Source organism: Ascaphus truei, chromosome 12 (genome assembly GCF_040206685.1).
Source record: "Ascaphus truei isolate aAscTru1 chromosome 12, aAscTru1.hap1, whole genome shotgun sequence".
Taxonomy (NCBI): Eukaryota; Metazoa; Chordata; class Amphibia; order Anura; family Ascaphidae; genus Ascaphus; species Ascaphus truei.
The window spans coordinates 52,604,100-52,624,610 of record NC_134494.1 but is presented as its reverse complement, the minus strand read 5'-3'; the positions used below and the strand labels follow the sequence as shown (position 1 = coordinate 52,624,610).

General features: G+C 45.9%; 1 protein-coding gene across 9 annotated transcripts in view; it reads right to left on the bottom strand.

Moving 5' to 3' along the window:
• PLEKHA7 (pleckstrin homology domain containing A7) overlaps positions 1-20,511 on the bottom strand; it is a 326,584-nt gene that overhangs the window by 13,294 nt on the left and 292,779 nt on the right. For 8 of the 9 annotated variants that reach the window (XM_075567721.1, XM_075567722.1, XM_075567724.1 and 5 more), the window contains 2 exons: positions 17,777-17,938; positions 12,360-12,493 (listed from right to left, as the gene is read on the bottom strand). In XM_075567721.1, the coding sequence (XP_075423836.1) occupies positions 12,360-12,493; positions 17,777-17,938 (296 nt within the window). Of the gene's footprint in view, positions 1-12,359; positions 12,494-17,776; positions 17,939-20,511 lie in introns of those variants that run through there. The other variant, XM_075567729.1, reaches the window with a different exon arrangement.

Below are 20,511 nucleotides of genomic sequence, written 5' to 3'. Positions count from 1 at the left end.
TATACGCACTCTGTAGTGGCCTCGCATGTAAATGTCCCTATACCCACTCTGTAGTGGCCTTGCATGTAAATGTCCCTATACCCACTCTGTAGTGGCCTCGTATGTAATTGTCCCTATACCCACTCTGTAGTGGCCTTGCATGTAAATGTCCCTATACCCACTCTGTAGTGGCCTCGCATGTAAATGTCCCTATACCCACTCTGTAGTGGCCTCGCATGTAAATGTCCCTATACCCACTCTGTAGTGGCCTCGCATGTAAATGTCCCTATACCCACTCTGTAGTGGCCTCGCATGTAAATGTCCCTATACCCACTCTGTAGTGGCCTTGCATGTAAATGTCCCTATACCCACTCTGTAGTGGCCTCGCATGTAAATGTCCCTATACCCACTCTGTAGTGGCCTCGCATGTAATTGTCCCTATACCCACTCTGTAGTGGCCTCGCATGTAAATGTCCCTATACCCACTCTGTAGTGGCCTCGCATGTAAATGTCCCTATACCCACTCTGTAGTGGCCTCGCATGTAAATGTCCCTATACCCACTCTGTAGTGGCCTTGCATGTAATTGTCCCTATACCCACTCTGTAGTGGCCTCGCATGTAAATGTCCCTATACCCACTCTGTAGTGGCCTTGCATGACAGCAAAGGATTGATCCACATTTTAGTTTTTACAGCATGAACAGAGGTGCATGAAATTACAGGGAAACAGGAACAAACGTGGTAGATGTTTGAGTACATTTGGCTCCAATCATCCATGACCGAAAAGCATTTTTTTTTCATTGTAAGTAAATATAATGATGGGATGCCCAATGCAATACATAGTGCACTTTATTAATACAGATTAAGTTGCTAAATTGCCTTATCACAGTCAAAGGGTTTTCTATGGACAGGCTTGAGATATTTTTGCAGACACTCCCTCCAAAGGGTTTCACAGATCCAAGGAATGACTAGTATAATAGACACAAATACTCTATATCTATTGTAAAGTTTAAAAAAGTGAACTTCTGGAAAATAGGTCTTGTAATGATACTATGGAACATGTTGTCTACTGTATAAACAAACAGTACTAAGCTTCTAATGTAATACTGCTCTTTTACTGCGGGATGCTAAATATACATAGGAGAAAGCAAGACCTAAAGCAATCAATAAATACACAGCAGAACACCACAATTAAATAAACAGGAGTACAGCAGTAAAGGTTTGTCCACTTGCTGTATTTGCAGGCAAATCAGTTAGTTTTCTTCATGTCTTTTTGCAACATGCTGCATTGTCAATATTAGAAACAAGTGTGCAGGGGGCAGGGTAACAGGTCTAATTATGCTTAAGGCTAAGGCCCCGCTGCCTCAGACAACGCGCCCGCACTGCAGACAGGCGGCGCGTGGAGAGGCACTTGACTGCGATCTGCTGTCTGTAGGGAGCAGGAGCTGGGGGGGGGGGGGGAGGGGGCGTGGCCAAAATGGGTCAGGTGGGCATGGCAATGATGTTGGGGGTGGGGCCATCACACTGTGCCAGGGGTTCCCTCCCCCCCCCGTGCATCTGCTGACACTGCAGACACAGAGTATGAGGAGAAAGTGTGTGGGAGAGAGCAGGGGGGCTCCCTTGGTGCTGCAGCTGCTTCCCCCCCCCTCTCCTCCCCACCTCCTCGGCTCACAGCCACACCATGTGACGCGTCGCCCCTTGGGATTACAATTCTCTTGCATCCCCTGGCGGCTGACGCGTCACAGCATGTAGTCAGCCGTGCAGGGAGGAGGGACTGGGACCTGCTCGGGAGGATACCATCAGATGGTGAGTAGCGCGCGCCGCCGGACGCGACAGGACAAAAGCCTGAGTAAATATCCTGGCAGAGGGAACTAGAAGAGGAGTTTACTGCAGTGGTAGCCGACCTTTTTTTTCACCGGGTCAATACATGGGCAAAAACATTTTTGGGGTCCACTGTCCTCCCCCCCTCCCCCCTACCCGCCATAGGACTGCCGGGACGGAAGGACAGCAGCCTGTATGCAGCAGGCAGGGCCGCCGACAGCTGTACCAGGGCCAAGGACTAGTGTTTCCAACTGGGACTCCAGTGTCAGCAGCCCTGTGAGCCCCTGCCGCGCCACTCTCACCCTCTCCCTCAATGTATTTCTCTCTCACTTTTCCCCTATATCCCCCTTACCCTCTCTCGTCTCTTAATCCCATCCGCTCATTCACTCTCCCACCTCCCTCACTTCCCCCATCCTATTCACTCTCAATTCCCCACTCACAATTCCTCCAACCCTTTACAATCCTACATTCAGAAATCTTTCTCCTCCTCCCCGTTCCACACACACGTCCTTCTCCTCCACACACAAATCCTCCACTCCCCCCGTCCTTGAAAATGTTTATTTTGGGGTGTGTAATTACCAGTGGGATACTCCAGGGATCAACCTAATCTAACACCGGCCCACGCACCCATCAGCACTGGAGAGGGGGCCTGCCCCACTTCTGCATGGCACTGAGGCCCCAGATCCCCTGCGTTCCCGCTGCAGATGCCAGAAGGGCGGCGTGTGCAGATGCAGGCATGAGAAGAGGCTGATCACACGGGCCACTGCAAATGCCATTGCGGCCCGTTGGGAAACAAGTTGGCCACTCCTGGATTAGGCCTCGTCCATAGTGCAAGATACGGAGCGAGCTACATAGCTTGCGCTACAAACAAATGTGTGTATTCCAAAGCGCATGGCCATAGTGAGCGCGAGCATGCATGTGCACGTGAGATACAAGGATACCAAAAGCAGCGGAGATAAACTTGTTTGCTATTGCAGCGTGACAGCCTGGTCATGTGAGCGGCTAACAGCCAACGAAAATTTAGTAAGCTAATTCTGCCCAGGTACTGTTCAAAGGACTTTTTGTCAGCTGAGCTGTGCTTGCTGTGAGAATATGGCCAACTCAACTATTGAAAATTTGATTTCTGAGGTTTACAAACATGAACCTTTAATTAATACCATGACAGAAATATCAATGATAATTTATGGAGAGAAATTTCTGATGTATTGTCCATTATTTGTATATAGATGTGATTTTTTTTTTAAATTGATGTGTACAATGCTTATTTCAATGCATCACATTTTATAATATTTTTTTAACAAGGCATGTTTTCATTCATCACAGTGTATATACATTATATGTTTGCAGAATACTTCTGTAAATAGCATGGCATTATGGATTTTATTATTTGCTAAAGGTGTGTTCTCATGCATGACACTTCCTTGACATGCGCCTCCCCCCCCACGTCATGACCGCGTCTAGCCGCTCACCACTTCCCAAAAACCTACAGTCCACACATCGCCAGAGAGGAAAACTTGCGCGAGACAAGAAGCACTGTAGCACTCACGTTCGCTTTCACTATGGACAAAGCCACTATGGGCTGCAGGTCAAGTTCTAAGGCAAATCAGAGTACATATTAAGGAACAAATATTCAAGTCCTGGAACATTTGGGTAATAGTGATCATAACATGGTCACTTTTCAAATAAATTATCAAAAAACAGATTACTTGGGTTCAACAAAGACCGTAAACTTTAGAAAGGCAGATTTTAATAAACTGAGGGCTAATCTACAAGTAATACATTGGGGTGATGTTTTTACTGGGAAAAATGTAGAATATAAAGGGGCAGTCTTTAAGTTAGAAAAGCTCACTTATCAGTGTATACCCTTGGGTAATAAGTATAAAAGAAATATGTCAAAACTAATGTGGCTAAATAAACAGGTAGGGGAGGAAATGGACAAGAAGAGGAAGGCGGTTAGATATTTGAAGTCAGAAGGGACGGGGGCATCGTATCAGAATTATAAGGAATATAACAAAAATTGCAAAATGACAATCCAATTAGAAAAATGAATAATGAAAAAAGGATTGCAATAGAAAGTAAGATCAACCCTAAAAAGTTCTTTAAGTACCTTAATAACAAAAAAATGAGAAAAGAAAATATAGGACCCTTTCAGTGTGAGATGGGTAGGCAGATTAATGGAGATAAGGAAAAAGCAGAGGTATTAAACAAATTCTTTGCCTCTGTGTTTACCAGGGAAGAATCAATTTCCATAGTAGTGCCGCAGGAGGAAGCCACCACCTCCATGTAGCCAGGACTGGTGCTTAGCTACAAGTCTGTCCTCCCTGGCAGTAAGCCCTGGTAAGAGCAGGCCTGCCGGTACTTATCATGGGTTTTCCCCACTCCCTGCAGTGCTCTTGAGTGACAGGGGAGGAGGTGGAACCAGGCCTGGGTTGCCCAATCCTGGGTCAGACCTGGTGCCCTCCTTCTGGCTGTACTTAAGGGGATTGTCGCACAAATTGAGTTAGTGCCTCTCCCCACTGAGAGGCAGGTCACGCAACAGGTTGCCCGACCATTGGGCCTTCTCTGTTCCTCTTCCCCTTGGGGGAGAGTGAGTGTGTACCTTTCTCCTGCCTCTGCTAGAGGGGCAGGGAAGAAATAGGACTGCTGCGGGGGCCCTTGACCCATAGTGCAGGTCCAGGGGCCATCCTACAGCTGGATATCCGAGCCAGAGACTGCATTGGGCAGAAGCCTGCCGCGACTGTGCTGACAGAATAAACCGTTCCTGTTTCATATACAGTACCTCCTGCCCGGTGTGTGATCTTACTGGGGAGGAGAGGTAATCATTTCTATCGTAGGAGATCGCCTCCACACATCTGGAGAGAGAATGGGAGTCTCACACCCCCTAGTGGCGCTTCTGAGTGTTGACCAAAGCAAATGAGTGATGTCTAGATCAGGGGGGCGCAAACTATTTTCCCTGCGCCCCCCTGCCAGCGGTCTCCTCACTCCCGCGCCCCCCCCAACCCCCACTTACCCGCGCTCCGGCGTCATGACGTCACATTGCCATAGCAACGTGACGTCACATGACCTTGCAGCATCATTTTGACGCCGCGTTGCCATGGTGATGCAGGGAGGAAGCCGCCGGAGCCACGGTAAGTTAGGTTTACTTACTTAATTTAAGTGCCTTCGGCAAGCGCGCGGGGCCTCTGTAAACCCCGCGACCCCCCGTCGGCAGTCTCGCGCCTCCCTGGGGGTCGCGCCCCCCAGTTTGCGCACCCCTGAACCGCAATAGCCGTCAGCGTGACCCAGTGGTGGGATTCAAATTTTTTATTAACAGGTACCCTCTCACGGGGGGGGGGAGGGGGAAAGGTGGGGGGCGGGGGAGGGAAGGGGGTAGAGCCGGGTAAATGTTTTATGTTTATGTTTTTTTTTTTAATGTTTTATTCAGCTGAACAGAACTGCACGTGGGGGGGGGACAGAGACCAGAGCCCACTTCACCTCTCCCCCAGATCCCCTCACATCTCTCCCAGCCCCCCCTCACATCACTCCCAGCCCCATCACATCACTCCCAGCCCTCCCCCTCACATCACTCCCAGTCCCCCCCTCACATCACTCCCAGCCCCCCCTCACATCACTCCCAGCCCCCCCCTCACATCACTCCCAGCCCCCCCCCTCACATCACTCCCAGCCCCCCCTCACATCAGTCCCAGCTCCCCCCCTCACATCACTCCCAGCCCCGCCCCCTCACATCACTCCCAGCCCCCCTCACATCACTCCCAGCCCCCCTCACATCACTCCCAGTCCTTCTCCCCTCCATGCCTACCTGGGTGGACACAGGCACTGAGCTCCCCCAGCTTAAAGAATTCGCCGGTAGTAAAAATCTCCTGAGTCAGAGCAGGAGCACCACGGGGAGAGGAGCGTTCTATAGCAGCCGCAGACAGGAAGTACCGGGTCAGGCTGATAGATGGCGCACCTCCCATGCAGTCCTGCTCTGACTCTCCCTCAAGTGATTCTATTACCGGCTAATACTTTAAGCATGCCGTCGCATACCACCGCCGCCGCTGTATTCCATCTCCCGCCGCCACCGGATATCATCTCCCCCTGCCGCCTGTTAAGCACTGGTTCGGCGAACGTCAGAAATCCTAGTAACAGGTTCGCACGAACCGGTGCGAACCGGCTGAATCCCACCACTGGCGTGACCAATATAATAACTCCCACGTAGCCACAATAAACAACAGTGGTCAGGTCTCCCCAATAGCCTCTGGCATGAGGCAAGTCTTGTATGGGTGGGACCAGAATAATAGAAATAACTTACTGTTTAGGCAGGGAATGGACATGGGTGGCATCAGCGTGCTCCTACCGGAGTGAGAAACAGAAGATCTGACGAGACAAGGCGGTGCAACTGCCTTGCGGGAAGGAATCAGACAGGGACTGGATCACAGGTAAGTGCAAAGGCTTTATTGACACAACAGCCAAACGAACCACTCTTACGCGTTTCGCACGGGATGCCGCGCTTTATCAAAGAGTACTTTTTGATAAAGTGCGGTCTCCCGTGCGAAACGCGTTAAGAGTGGTTCGTTTGGCTGTTATGTGTCAATAAAGCCTTTGCACTTACCTGTGATCCAGTCCCGGTCTGATTCCTTCCTGCAAGGCAGCTGCACCACCTCTTCTCGTTGGATCCATACATCTGGAGTCTGCGGAAGATGGATGCGCTGCACTGCTAGAGAACCATGCAAGGTATGTACCCCAGAAACCTGTCCTGTGTCCCCACAACCATCGGCAGACGACTCAGCCCTCCTGCTTACCAACAGGTAGCATGCACCACACACTGTAATGGCAGAATCTCCCATCGGGTGGGCAAACACTGTTACATTTGTAGGCGCTGCTGTGATACTGCTCAACTGGACAGGGTTTCAGCGATGCAAGGCTTCCAGAGCAAGTGCTGGAGAAAGAGGGAAGCTAGGTGTAGTGTCCAGGGTACCCCGGCATACCATAACCAGGGCCCACTTTCCCCCCCACGAAACTACCACCTGGGCTGACCTAATCAGGTGAACTGTGTGGAAGCAAAGAGGCTATTACTGTACAAAGTCACCCTGTGACTGATGCCGCCAAGGGCGTCTGGAGAGGATCTAGTTGCTGCGGCCCAGCAACTGAAGGAGACTAGGGGGTCAGGGCAAATGGGGTGGTGTAAAAGTATTACTAGGGAGTGTCTTAGGAGGGGTGCCTGATGTACTTGGTGCCTATGCCCCTTTGCTGGAAGAATGCCCAGAGTAATACTAGCTGTCGCTAGACAGGAACCGCAGAGTACTTGTGATGGACCGTGAACGAGTGCAGCGTATCGGAGGGAGCTTTGCTAGCCTGGGGTATAACCTACTCTCGGTAGACAGCTAACCATGTGCTGCGGAGACCTACAAGGAACGGATTCTTGCCGGAATCGCGTCACACCCAGGGTCAGAGAATTGACTCTGTGCTCAAAATGGAGGTTCCCTTGCCTGGGAATGCACCACGTAAGTCGCACCATCTAAAATGGCGGTTCCCACCAAGACTGGGAACTGTATGGGAGGCTTGAAGGAAAGCTGCACACCTTTTCTTGCAAAGTTCTGCAAGGGTCTGGCGCGAAAGCCAGGACCCCACCCAAGCAATGTGACTGGCTCAGACAAGAGTCAGGGTCACGCCCCTTCCCAGTGTGCCCCACCTCTAATCTCCACCATAATGAGGGTGTCCTGTGACAGCCAATACACAATGACTACTGAAGACAAGGGAGGATCCGGATGTGGCCAAACGCACCCTCAGTTCTTCGGAGTCTGGCAAGAGAGAGGAGTTAACCTACCATTACACTCCTGTGTCCGTGCCTACAGAAAGACCTGATCAAGTCTAGCGAGATGGACTTTGCATACTACCATCTACCGGGAGGCCTCTTTGTAGTGAAGATGGAAGGGAAGAGGTACCTCAAATGTCTCTGTCCCAAGTGTGATTTCCCAGATGGCAACCTGATATGGGGAGCTAATTGTGGCAGATCCGAATTACGCTTCTTAAAGCCCACGCCGCTGTGGTCTATGGCTTTCGTAGAAAAGGATGCGACCGACCGACTCTAATACCTGGGTGGTCGATACTGCTTGCACAACTACCTGAACTATGGAGGTTCCTGAGGGCTCGTGCGCCTCCGAGCAAGCTCTAGGGGTTCCACATACACACATGATCATTCTGAGATGGTTTAAGACCCGGTCTCCGCAGAGGAATCAGAGACAATCAGCGAGCTGGAACCAACCCAAGAGAAACCGGGTAAGGTGACTGCTTGGGGTGATGAGGAACCGCTGTTAGAGGTGCAGGAGCCGGAGAACGAACCCTGCCGATTGCCGCCGATGACATGGAAATGATCCAGCGCCACTCCCCTGCGGAAGTGTCCCTACCCTCGTCTAGCAAAAGTAGTCGGCTGTCATCAGTGGTGTTTCGGCCTGTGCCGAGTGCCTCTACCGATGCTGCAGACAAACAGACCCCTACCAGTAGCTCCGAACGACGGCGGAGTCCGGTGCTCATGATGGTGACAGTGAGACCTGAGCGGTGGAGGAACTTCCAGATCATGGAGGTTCCCAGCAGCCTTGCCAGTGACTACACTACGTCTATGGAGGTGCCATCCGGTGCCGAGGACCACGCAGATGGAGACGATGACAATGACACACCCGTGCAACAACCGGATGTCTACGCACTTCCGGTGCGGGACCTGGAGCTGTATCAGGATCTCGTGAGACCTTCCAGTGATGACGTCACTACTACTGCAACCGCTGGAACTTTTGAGGAACGGCCAATTCCCGCTCCGCCGAGTGCCGCTTTCACCACCATAAAAGAGGGCTATTTATGGACTCTCTCCGGAAACACCTACATTATAAGATGGCGATGACTCCGGTGAGTGTTGAGGCTCTTAGCCCCGCATAGTTGGCTGAGTACAGGGACTATTTAGCGGACCTTAATCCTAAACCAAAGACAAAGAACCCCATATAGCCAGCACAGCGCTGGTACCCAGTCAGGGTGGGCTCACAAACCAGGACACTGATAGAGACTCTAAGACTGTAAAGCCCCTTGCCCTTCGACTAGTAACGCTACTTCTACTGTGCTGAACAGGCCATTCCTTTCCAAGAACTCAAAGCGGCGGGCCCGGAGCCTGTCGAAGTCCGCAATGCCTTCTCAAGATTGGAAGGATTGGTACTTTGGGGATGGGTGTCCAAATGATGAGGACGATGAGATGGCATGCAGTGTTATTTCTGGGGGTTCAAAGTATGCAATGTCGGTGAATTCCGATACCTCCGGTGTTTCTTCCCATACTACCTCAGGGTCAGGATCTTTATAGAGGCCCCAGTTAAGTCCCTACCATGGTGGGATCCCAGGTTCCAGGGGTATGTCCCGTACATGCAGTGCACCAGATTCATCTTAGAGGAGGGTGACATTGTGGATTACAGGTGGGTGGAGGGGGAGTTTGGGCCAGAGCAAACGGCAGAAGTGATCCGGCGTAGGGAGCATGAGACCAGGCTAGAGATATTGCAGCCCAAGGGAGTAATCTTGCGATAATGTGAACCACTGGTGCAGGAACCCTTATTCTGGGTGTTGCCAGGCCAGACGGAGGGTCACCGGCTAACTAAAATCAGCAGAGCTGAGCATGTAGTGCAGCGGAAGAGGCAGTACCAAGGCTTTGAGTACCTGTATGTGCCAGAACCAATCATGCGGGAAATTGATGAAAATCGAGAGCAGTGGTTGATTGATGTAATCAGAGCCTACATTACTGCTCATAGTAGGAGTACGTTCTACCATGTCGAAGAAAGGGTTGCCTACTAGTTGGAGTGTGGAAGGTTGGAAGATCCATATACATGGACCGGGAAGAATATGTATCCGAACGGCACCCTAAGAGGGTATTTTCTGTAACTGTGCCCGATAGTACTGGGGCACTTGTCAGCAAACCAGACACTGAGCATTTCTACTGAGTAAATAGGTTCATCATGTTAGAAGGAACCAGGGACCCAATTACGGAATGCTGAAATAATGTTTAACTACTGTATATTACAGCTTGTATGTATCTGTATACTGTTATACTACTGTTATTCTACCGTTATACTACCGTTATAGTACCGTTATTGATTTCTTCTGTTTTGTTTAGGTTATGCATCTGAAGGATGGTACCCTGCAAATTTCGGTCCTAGTGAGGACATGGGAGTTTCCACCAGAGGGAGAGTGTAGCCAGGACTGGTTCTTGGCTACCAGTCTGCCCTACCTGGCAGTAAGCCCTGGTAAGAGCAGGCCTGCCAGGACTTATCATGGGATTTCCCCACTCCCTGCAGTGCTCTTGAGTAACAGGGGAGGAATAAAAATGTGACAAAGGGCTTGAAGGGGCGATTTAAGCCCCGAAATGTTGTTCCCCTTGTATTGATCCCTCCATCTTTTTACGCTTGTTTTTCTTATACCCTTTCCCCCCTCCCCTCTTGTGTTTTTCCCTTCCTTCCCCATCTCCCTCCCTTTGTTGATACTGTATTTATATGTTTGACGGGTCACGCTCTCAATAGCCTAATTTGTGGCACTGCTTGTTGCATCATCTTATGATCCATTATTACAAATTCTTATTTTTCAATGAGCATATTACCTGATTTTGTCATGTACCACACTTCCATTAAAAAGTTCTCTCCAGTTATGGTGGTGTGCTGCCTATCGCCCATACTTAAATAAATAAATAATAATTTTATGGGAAGGATGTTGATCCAGGGAATAATCTGATTGCTAATTCTTGGATTCCTTATAGATTATATATCATTTCCCCTAACCCTATCAACATACAGCTATATCTACCTGGGAGAGGCACAGCTCACCCTCAAGGAGGTGATCACCAATTGTGGTTGCTTACACATGGCCGTGTAAGTATTATTATATTTACAACCCGCCCCCCACCTTTGGAACTACTGTCAATATTCATCACCATTATTATTGTATACCCTATTTCCTCGATTCTAAGACGCACCTTTTTTCCGATTTTCACATGTCTAAAATCGGGGTGCGTCTTAGAATCGATGTATTAAAAAAATACAAAATAAAAAGTGTCCACAGAAATAACCCCCTCTTTCACTTACCATCTTTCAGGAGAGTTCCCATGTCAGTGGAGGATGAAGCGGGCGGCAGCAGGAGAGGTCCCACGTCTGCATATGGTTGAAGATGGACAGCGGGCGGGAGTGCGGTGGCGGCGGCGGCAGCAGCAGGACAGGTCCCAAGTCTGCAGGTAAATGAAGATATGACGACAGCAGCCGTGCGGTGGAGGTGGCGGCAGGAGATCTGAGCAGGAGCAGAGCTTCATTGGGGAACAGCTGGGGATGGGCACACTGTACCCGGAAGTCAGACACCGGTCAACTTCTGGTGTTACAGTGTGCTCCTTCCCAGCTGCTCCCCTATTCCGTTCTGCTCCTGCTCAGCTCTCCTGCTATTATGATCTCCTGCTGCCACCGCACGCCCGCTGTCTTCTTATCTTCATTCGCCTGCAGGCTTGGGCCCTGTTCTACCGCCGCACACCTGCCCACTGTCCATCTTCAACAATCTGCAGACGTGGGATCTCTACTGCCTCCGCCACCGCCGCTTCCTCCTCCGCTGACATGGGACCTTTCCTGGAACATGGTAAGTGAAAAAGTAATTTTCCTTGATTGTAAGGGCCAAATTGATGGTTCGTCTTACAATCGATGGCGTCTTAGAATCGAGGAAATACGGTATGTCTTTCTAATCCCATGCTCCCCCATTGTTTGTTTGTTCCCATGCTAATTCTTGGAGTCAGGAAGGAATTTATTTTCCCCCTTATGAGAATCATTAGATGATATGTCACTAGGATGGTTTGTGTGCCTTCCTCTGGATCAATATACTGTAAGTACGGATATAGAATAAAGTATCTGTCGTCTAAATTTAGCATAGGTTGAACTTGATGGACGCATGCCTTTTTTTCAACCACATCTATTATTATGTAACTATTGCTTAAGCAGAAAGGTATAAATGAAGGTACACAGAAACAGGTGACTATGGATGGTGAACTCGCTTTTACATCTTGGCCCTCATCACATTTAAGTGAAATAAAACACTTTGTACCTGGCGTTCTAGTAGCAATAGAGTTCTTGAACCAACAAGTGTAAATAAATCACGACCAAATATACTGCATTTAATTATATCATTAATTATAATGTAACTATTTTGCTCATCTGGCAGCACAGGGAATAAATAATCAACTGAATCACAATAAAGAAAAAAAAGGCGGGGTAACTAAAAAGAAGCAGTCAAAAGTGGCAACTGTTGATAGCTTCTTTTTAGATATCTCACTTTTTACCCCCTTTGTTGTGATTCAGTATGTTGTCTAAGATCTGAAACATTCCACTTTTCTGTTAGGTTTCTTATTGTTGCATAGTAATCTTCACCTGTAGCGGGACCTGTGTGTGTGTGATTTGGTGTGAAGAAATAAAACTCATTGAACTATAAACATATTTTGGAAGGAAGATGGTTAAATCCTCAGTGAAGGTTGAACGCGGAACAAAAAAAACTGCATGTTCAAAAATAGAACAGACCATGTAACACTGACCTTGACCTAGCAAGGATAGTCTTTATCTTTTCCACTTTACGGTATCTGGCTTCTAATTCCTCTGTGCTGAGTGGTTCTTCTGGCTCCATCTCAAAATATCGCTCTGGAATTGACACCTTATCAGGCATGGACAACTACGGAAAAGCAAAAAGACTGTGAGAGACTGCACAGTTTGCATGGAACTGGGATAACAATAGAACAAAAACGCCTCAACGGGCTATAATATTTTCCACCATCCTTGAGTCTGTTACAATTTCTTAAAGAAGCAATACGGATTTCACTTTATTCATTTTTATTACAGATTTAAAGCAGGGGGACTCTGAAAGCTGAACTGTGCTAATTTCTGCCCCGGAGATCCCTTTTTTCCAGAGATAGTTTCCTCTGTAGGGGGGTGCCGGTATCTATGCAGTCAGAGAAACTGTGTGCCTAACATAATGGCAGCGTTTAAAATGTCCTGCGAGCCAATAGGAAGCCTTGACGTCATCCGGTGTAGTTTCCTCTTGGCCCACATGACCGAGGCATTTACCCATTAGGCCGCACTTATAGTGCCGGCGTTGCGACGTCGCCCGAAAACAAATACATTGCCGCCGCCGCGTGCACTTAGTGTGCACGAGACGGCGACAAGCGACGTCGCGAAAACCTGAAGCTGGCAAAATTTGATTTTTCAAGGGCCGTCGCGTCACGACCCCACCGCCCGACGGCACTATAGGCACGGCCTTACAGAGGTAAGAATCTCTGGAAGCAGGGAGTCCCCTGAGCTTAAATGTAGTTCAGCCCCAGAGATCACCTACTTCAAACCTGCACTTCAGCCCCAGAGATCACCTACTTCAAACCTGCACTTCAGCACCAGAGATCACCTACTTCAAACCTGCAATAAAAAAAAATATAATATATATTTTTTAATTAAACCCGTATTGCTGCTTTAAAGATGAAACACTCGTTAAAAAGTGTATATTACAATTCTGTGTGTGCACGTGAGCACATGACTTAGTTACCTCCTCTTTTCACAGATTTACAATACAGAGTGCAAAGTCTGCACTTCTTTGTGTAAAAAAAAACCAAATAGGTAGCGTTATATCCCACAGTGAGCTGGCAGCCGGTGATATAACCCTGACCCCTAGTCAGGCTATAGAAGTGGAAAAGAAGTTATATCAGTGGCGCTCAACACTGTAATGATAAAATATATATATTTTATAATATCTATTAGAATTGCTTTGATCATTACAGTGTTGAGCGCCACTGATATAACTTCTTTTGCACTTCTTTGTGTACTACAAAGTATTTTATCGGGTAGGTTTTTACACAAAAGAAGCTTGATCCTGTGATCGATCGGCAAAGATTCGGCTCGGGGGGTTCACTAAATTTCTGTCAGTGCAGCAGAAGAGAACCAAACAGGCAAAGTTCTGTGGGGAAGATCATGTGACCAGGTATTCACTAGATACAATTGGTGCACTGCTAGCGAGAGAGCAGGGCTCAAAAAGGGGTGTACCAGGGCCTGTTTCAGAAGAGGAAGGGGATAAGACTTTGTAAATGGTTAATATAGAAACCAAAAATGCTTGTTACATTATAATGCATTAAAAATTAAATTCAGAAGTTTTTTCTTTTAACTGCTAGTATTTTCTCATAGTACAGAACTGATTTATTATAAAAACACATGTAGAATATTGCTTGGTCTGCCGGTTTAAGTAGATTTATTATTTTTTATAAATGATGAAGAAATATTCAATGGTATCCAGTTACAAATGCGATATAATTAGGGATTTCCGGATTTAGTTTAAACCGGAAAAACACCACCGCCTGATCATCTTGCATTTCCAGTTAAAATGGATTAAAAAAAACAGGAAACGCTGCATTGAGCGCCATCTCTTGTACAGTGGCAGATTTCCCATTAGGCCCAGGCCGCCAAAAAAAATGTCCGCCCCATATACATTTGCTGCGCTCTCGGGTCAATCGGACCTAATGGGAAGGCCCTTAGCGGCCGCCACCTTGCTGCCGCCCTCCTAAATTCAAATCTCAGCGTCAAATGCCCACGGGAACGTCACCAACGTGATGTCACACAAAGTCTCGGTGCGATGGCAATGCGGTGTCAAATGAAATCATGACGTTGCGTTATCATGGCAACGCTGTGCGACGTCACGTTGCTGACGTCCGCAGCGTCATTTGACGCTGCAATTCAGAAGAAGGAGGGCGGCAGCAAGGAGGCAGCCCCACAGCTAAGTGCCTAGGGGCGCTGGAGCAGCGCGGATGTATGTCAGAGACAAAGGCAACACAAGGGAAAATGCACCAATTAACACCGAATTCACATGTATGGAATTTTTACCACTGATGCGCACACAGGTTTTTAAAAATAAATAAAATCAACGGAAAAACAAAAACATATTTTACCAAAAAGAATCCCAGAAACCCAGAATGCCTAAATATAACAAACCCTTCTTGAGCATACTTTTTTTTAGGTCAACTATGTAATACCATGTGAAAACCACAAGATGGCACTACGATCACAGCATGTTTCCTCCGACCCAAGTAGGAGTCTACAGAGAGTAGGAGTCGCACACCCTACTCAATAAGTGGAGCCACATCCAAGTGCTTGAGAGAGATGACCTCCATGCAGATGAGTGGGACTAAAACCCTCACGAGCTCACAGAATCGGCTCCACAGCTCAAGTTCTGATCAATATTTTGACTTGTTTAGAGCTGGAATGGCCAGTCATGCTCTTTAGAGGGCCGTAGGGGAACTGCTGCTGAATTAGTACAGATCTGGTGCAGATTTTAATGGACCAACACGAGCTGTCGAAACCTCACATGTCTCGCCTTCATGTGCACCGCTGTGGTCTATTTTACAGATGTACACATGAAGAAATGACCAGCGAGGTATACACACGAGGTAGAGGCGAGAGGTTTTGAAAGTGCAGTACACTACCATTGTATGTATGAATGGCTCTCATATTGGTTCATAGCCATTACAAATGACAATTAGTACACTGTGTTAATGAACATATACGCTGACAGCCCAAAGAGTTCTCCACACAATTTAAAAATGACGTGTCTCACACTATCTACAACATATTTGTGTATTTAATATAAAAATACCAGTTTCATTGTACTTTTGTTTACAGATCTATTTTCCAGTTTTGTTAGCTTCAAAATGAATACAATGCATTTGAGTCACACATCGAGGTAATTTTGTAGCAAAATGATAATGCGCACGTGTGAATAAAGGGCAATATGCTGAAATTCACTGGTGCAGCAATTTGATTTAATAGCCAACAGTGTCCAAGGCTGCTGACCGCCTGTGGCCCAGTGGCTCCTTGTTGAGCATAGTTGAAGCACCCACCAGTGCCACGTAGGCCGGCCAAAAGAAGTTTGAGGTGTTTGATTAGGCGGCACCCACAGCCCGCCCCGTGTTCATATCAATAGAGAAAGCAAGTGCCAATATAGATTATTGTAATGTAAGATTACATTGCGCAGACTGAAGCTGTTCCAAGAAAACATCCCAGACACAAGTCACACTCTACAGACTTGGTTTGTGTTAAAGCGGTGCGCAAACTGGGGGGGGGGACCTGGGGGGTGGCGGTTTACAGAGGCCCCATGCGCTTCCCGAAGGCGCTTAAATTAAGTGCCGGAGGGAGCTGCAGGGGCTATGTAAACCTTTATTTACCTTGGCTTCACACGCGTCGCCATGGCAACTAGGTCATGTGACGTCATGACGCCGGAGCCGAGGTAAGTGGGGGTGAGGTGGCCGATGGCAGGGGGCGCAGGGAAAAAAGTTTGCGCCCCCCTGTACTAGGAGATTTCTTTATACCAATAACTCATCAGGGGACATTTCCCAGCAGCGCGAATTAATGGATTTGGATGGTTGTCACACCAAGAGCAACATTGTCTGGCGAGAATGCTGAACGTCGCCCCCAATTTTAGAGTCAACTGAAACAGTAATAAACAGTAAAAAAACTGGTCAGGTCAGAACAGAAGAGCTATACTCCACTTACCCAAGAAAGCAGAAAGTAATTGGTTTATTTTGCTAACCTCTTCCCTGCCCGAGTGCCCAAAACACATGCTCCAAAGCCACATTACAAAATACCAAAAGCCATCACAGGAGAAAAAAGCCACATCATATTCCTTTCTTACAAGATGCAGCCTTTAACACCCTTGCAAACTTGTGACTAATACCCAGCCATAAAATTCCTGGAAAAGCGTGTTCACTGAAATACTTTTAATTTAATAATAAGAATCTGTTCAAATACTTTTGGTTTTGTTCACCAAACCAAAACGCAGACACAACACTGAAGTCTCGACTGTGTTTTTGTTCGGGTGCTTTCATGTCCGTGCTTTGAAATTCATGTTAGGAGACTGAGCTGGGAATAGAATGGGGCTTTCCATGCAGGTCGCTCGGTACAATGGTAACGGAGCTTACAAAATAAGGGCGCCTCCATACTGCGTGCGAGCGCGCATGCGGCGACAAAAAAGGCTGCATCTCAATGAGGCAGGCAGGTCATAGAGCGCACGATGGCGAGGCAGATTTTTCGCAAGACAATGACGGCCGGGTCACGAGAGTGGTTAAGCCAATGAAGGCGAACAAGCCTCGTGACATCATGGCCTCGCTTCAGCCACGCCTCCCTGTCATAGAAATCTTAAAGGCCACAGATTTCTTAAGCTACGGATGGTCCGTCAAGCACACATACTATATCCGCGGCTTAAGGCTATGTCCGTAGTGCGGGAGATGGCGCGAGCTATGTAGCTCGCCCGAGACAAACACTAGGACGACAATGTATTTGTGCACATGTGCTATGGGCAGATCGGCGCTTCGCGCTACAAACATGTTTGTATTTCTCCTGCGATGGTCGGGTCACGTGAGCGGTTCGCCCAAGGAGGGCGAACCAGCTCTGTGATGTCACGGCCCCTTGACACGCCTCCCTGTCGCCTCTGCCTGCAGAACAGGAAATATCTCCTGCTGCAGGCGAGTGTGCGCTGCGCCGAGGAGCGCGGTAGCTAGCACGTTCTACTATAGCCGAGGCCTAAGCCCCATTGTATCTTGAAAAATGTGCTACATTTAATAACACTTTTAATGAGAATGGGTTTGAAATACAAACTTTGTGCAGAATCTGAGCAAACTTCGAGCCAAAGTCCAAGAAAAGCTCGATCCGTGGATACTTATCTTTTTTATTTTTTCAATACATAAATAAGACTAGTCAAACTTTTGTGTTTGCCCACCAAAAAAAATCCAAACCTTTTCCGCATGTGAAAAGTTTGCATGCATTTAAAACTCATTTCCTGCTTATTTTACGGGTTTTTTTTTTTCTTTCAAAAATTATAAGCCAGTTAAATTAAACCAAAAGACCAGTGAATGTGCTCATTCTTAATTTTAACACAGGAGTCGTCGGTTTACCCACTGACGTTTAGAAAGTGAAAGCGCACACTTACCTCTTTGCTAATGTCAAAATCATATAGTTCAGGTTCCAGATCTAATTCTGTGACATGTACAGCCTTAACCGTTAGCCAGTCGTTTTCTTCTGCATGTTTGCTTTCTCCCCCACGTGCTGCTTTCTCCAACAACTGCATATCAAATTCTTGTTCCCGCTTCCACTGATAAGACACAAAACAGGTTAGCGGTCCACATCCATACAACAAGATAAAAGCTATATGTCCCCATCTGTGGAAATGCAACATGTACGTCTATGACGTCCACTTAAAATATGATTTATGAAATACCTTTATATCTACATTTATCAGATGAGAAATGACATTTCATTGGTAACCATTAAAATGCAATTTAAACCTTCGCACTCCAAGCTTCTTTATGATGCACATTCACTATATTTAACTACTGTTCTGCTTACCAGAAAAGTAGTGTAGGTCATAATTCTACTGTGATCTATATATTGGATTTTAAGCACCCATGTCACAGCATAGTAAGACTTTGGACAATGTAACATAATGGCCTAAAATAGTCTGAATCGAGGGGAAAAGAAGCAAATTCCACATGGTATTGGTACCAGACATACTAACTATCAATATATAATAGATTTGCAAAAGGAAAATCATTGTAGAAAGAACCTTAAAAAATGCTGCGTAGCATTTTATCATCCTAAATGACACCACAAACTAAAGATGAAGGCCTCCAGACTAAAAACAAATAAATAAAGGTATTTAAAAAGAATTTGTTCCAAATTTATTTTTAACAGGTCGAGTAAGTATTTAAAAAGGTGTACTTCAATATTTAAAATGTATTCAAAAGCAAACACATACATTTATATTTATATTTCATTGTATAAAAGGTGATCATTAAAGCAAAATACATAATTAACAGCTTTCAATGCAGGAAGAAATATTTTTGATTTCACCATCCAAAAAATAGCATTTCATTGCTTACGTCCCTGGGACGAACCTTTAGAAAGCATTATGAAACATACACAAATATACATGCACTGATACCTCCTTGTAAGAACTGGTCCCACCTACAGTATATACAAAAATGCTTATAAAATAGCTGTGGATCCCTCTAAAATGCCAATATTTTATATTTAATCTTCTGGGAACAAGAGATATTGAATAGGATAGAAGATTCAATTTTCACAAACTTCTCCGTAAAATATTTGGAGCGAAAAAGTTACGTTTTTGTAAGAATTGGAGATTAATAACATATTGAAAATATTGTAATACTGCAAATATAAATGCTCATGGCATACCCACCAAAACATGAATTCAATTGTACAGTGCTATGCGATAGAAAACCTTCATGCACAAGCTCTCAAATTATATTGAACATTATTCACCAATCTGTGCCTTTCTTAAATATATGTTTACAGTGTAACCGCTTAAACAAATCAAAAAATGCATTGTTTTACTGATCTACCATGAGTACTCATTTCATCCAGGCTTTATTGTTAACAATATACCCCAATTTCACAGAAGTAAAAAAGAAAATACATGAATCCGTTAAATTGCAGCTGCTCTTTTTATTGTGTTGAGATGTGTACATTAGAAAGCACTGATGCTGCATTAACAGGTTTAAAAAATAAAATAAAGGTTCTGATAAACTGAACAATGTAAAAGACAAATAGCCAAATTAAAAGTTGAATAAAACATTTGTCCAAAAAAGTGACAGTATTCTGCAATGCTAACTTGTCTCATAATATTTCGGTTCTGTTATTGCTCTCCTGGTTTGTGGAGTTAAACCCCTTATTATATACTACAGTCTATTTCTGGTTTTTTACTTTTGGGAATTGAAGATCAGATAACTGCGAGGAACAATAAACTACGATAGAGGGGGGGGGGGGGAGAATATGATAAGTATTTGCTGTGGTCTCACTGTAGGTGGTTTGGAAATATGACTTTTCCTCGCAGTATGCAAACTTGCGACTGCAGAATGACAGTGCAATAATGGTCTTTCACCCACCGTCACTTGGGCAGATGCCGCGTGGGTGGCTGAAAGCACCGGATGTGACGCCAGAGTTCCACCCAAAGGGTGCTGCATAAATAATGCTGAAGTATGATGTCAAAAGTGCCATTTGTTTTAAAATAAACGTTACGGCTTTAAGGTCAGAACCACAGGTGTTATTTTATCCATTCACCATCTGCAATGTATATAACTTTAAAGGCTTCATGATATGACGTAATACTAAATCAAAATGGATTTTTCTAAGCAAATTACTTTAAATTAATATGAAAGACATACAACATACTGTGTGGCAGGTCTTCAATAACCAGACAGGTCTAATAAATGTACATGTATAACATCTACACTAAGCGCAAATACTAAAAATATCAATTATTATGATCAACCATTAAGAACGATGCAAACTGGATATGTATCAGAATATGTAACACTTCCAAAACTATTTGACACCACTAAAGATGAAGAATGGGCTGGTGAATGAATGTTATTGAAAGATAAAAAAAGTGGGGTAGAGAATTAGGTTGCAATTAACAGGCACAAATAATTAATGCAAAAGCTACTACAATGCAAATAAAGCCTGGCAAAAATGAGTATACCAGTTAGCGAAAACTGCGCACAAATTAATACTATCTGTAAACGTAAAAAAGAAAGGCAACAAGTAAGATGAGTGATAATACTAGAAGCAGGAGAACTTGTGCAATGAATTAGACAGAAAAGTATAACCTTAGAAAAGTAGTTCAAGTAGTGGAAGTCTAGAGTT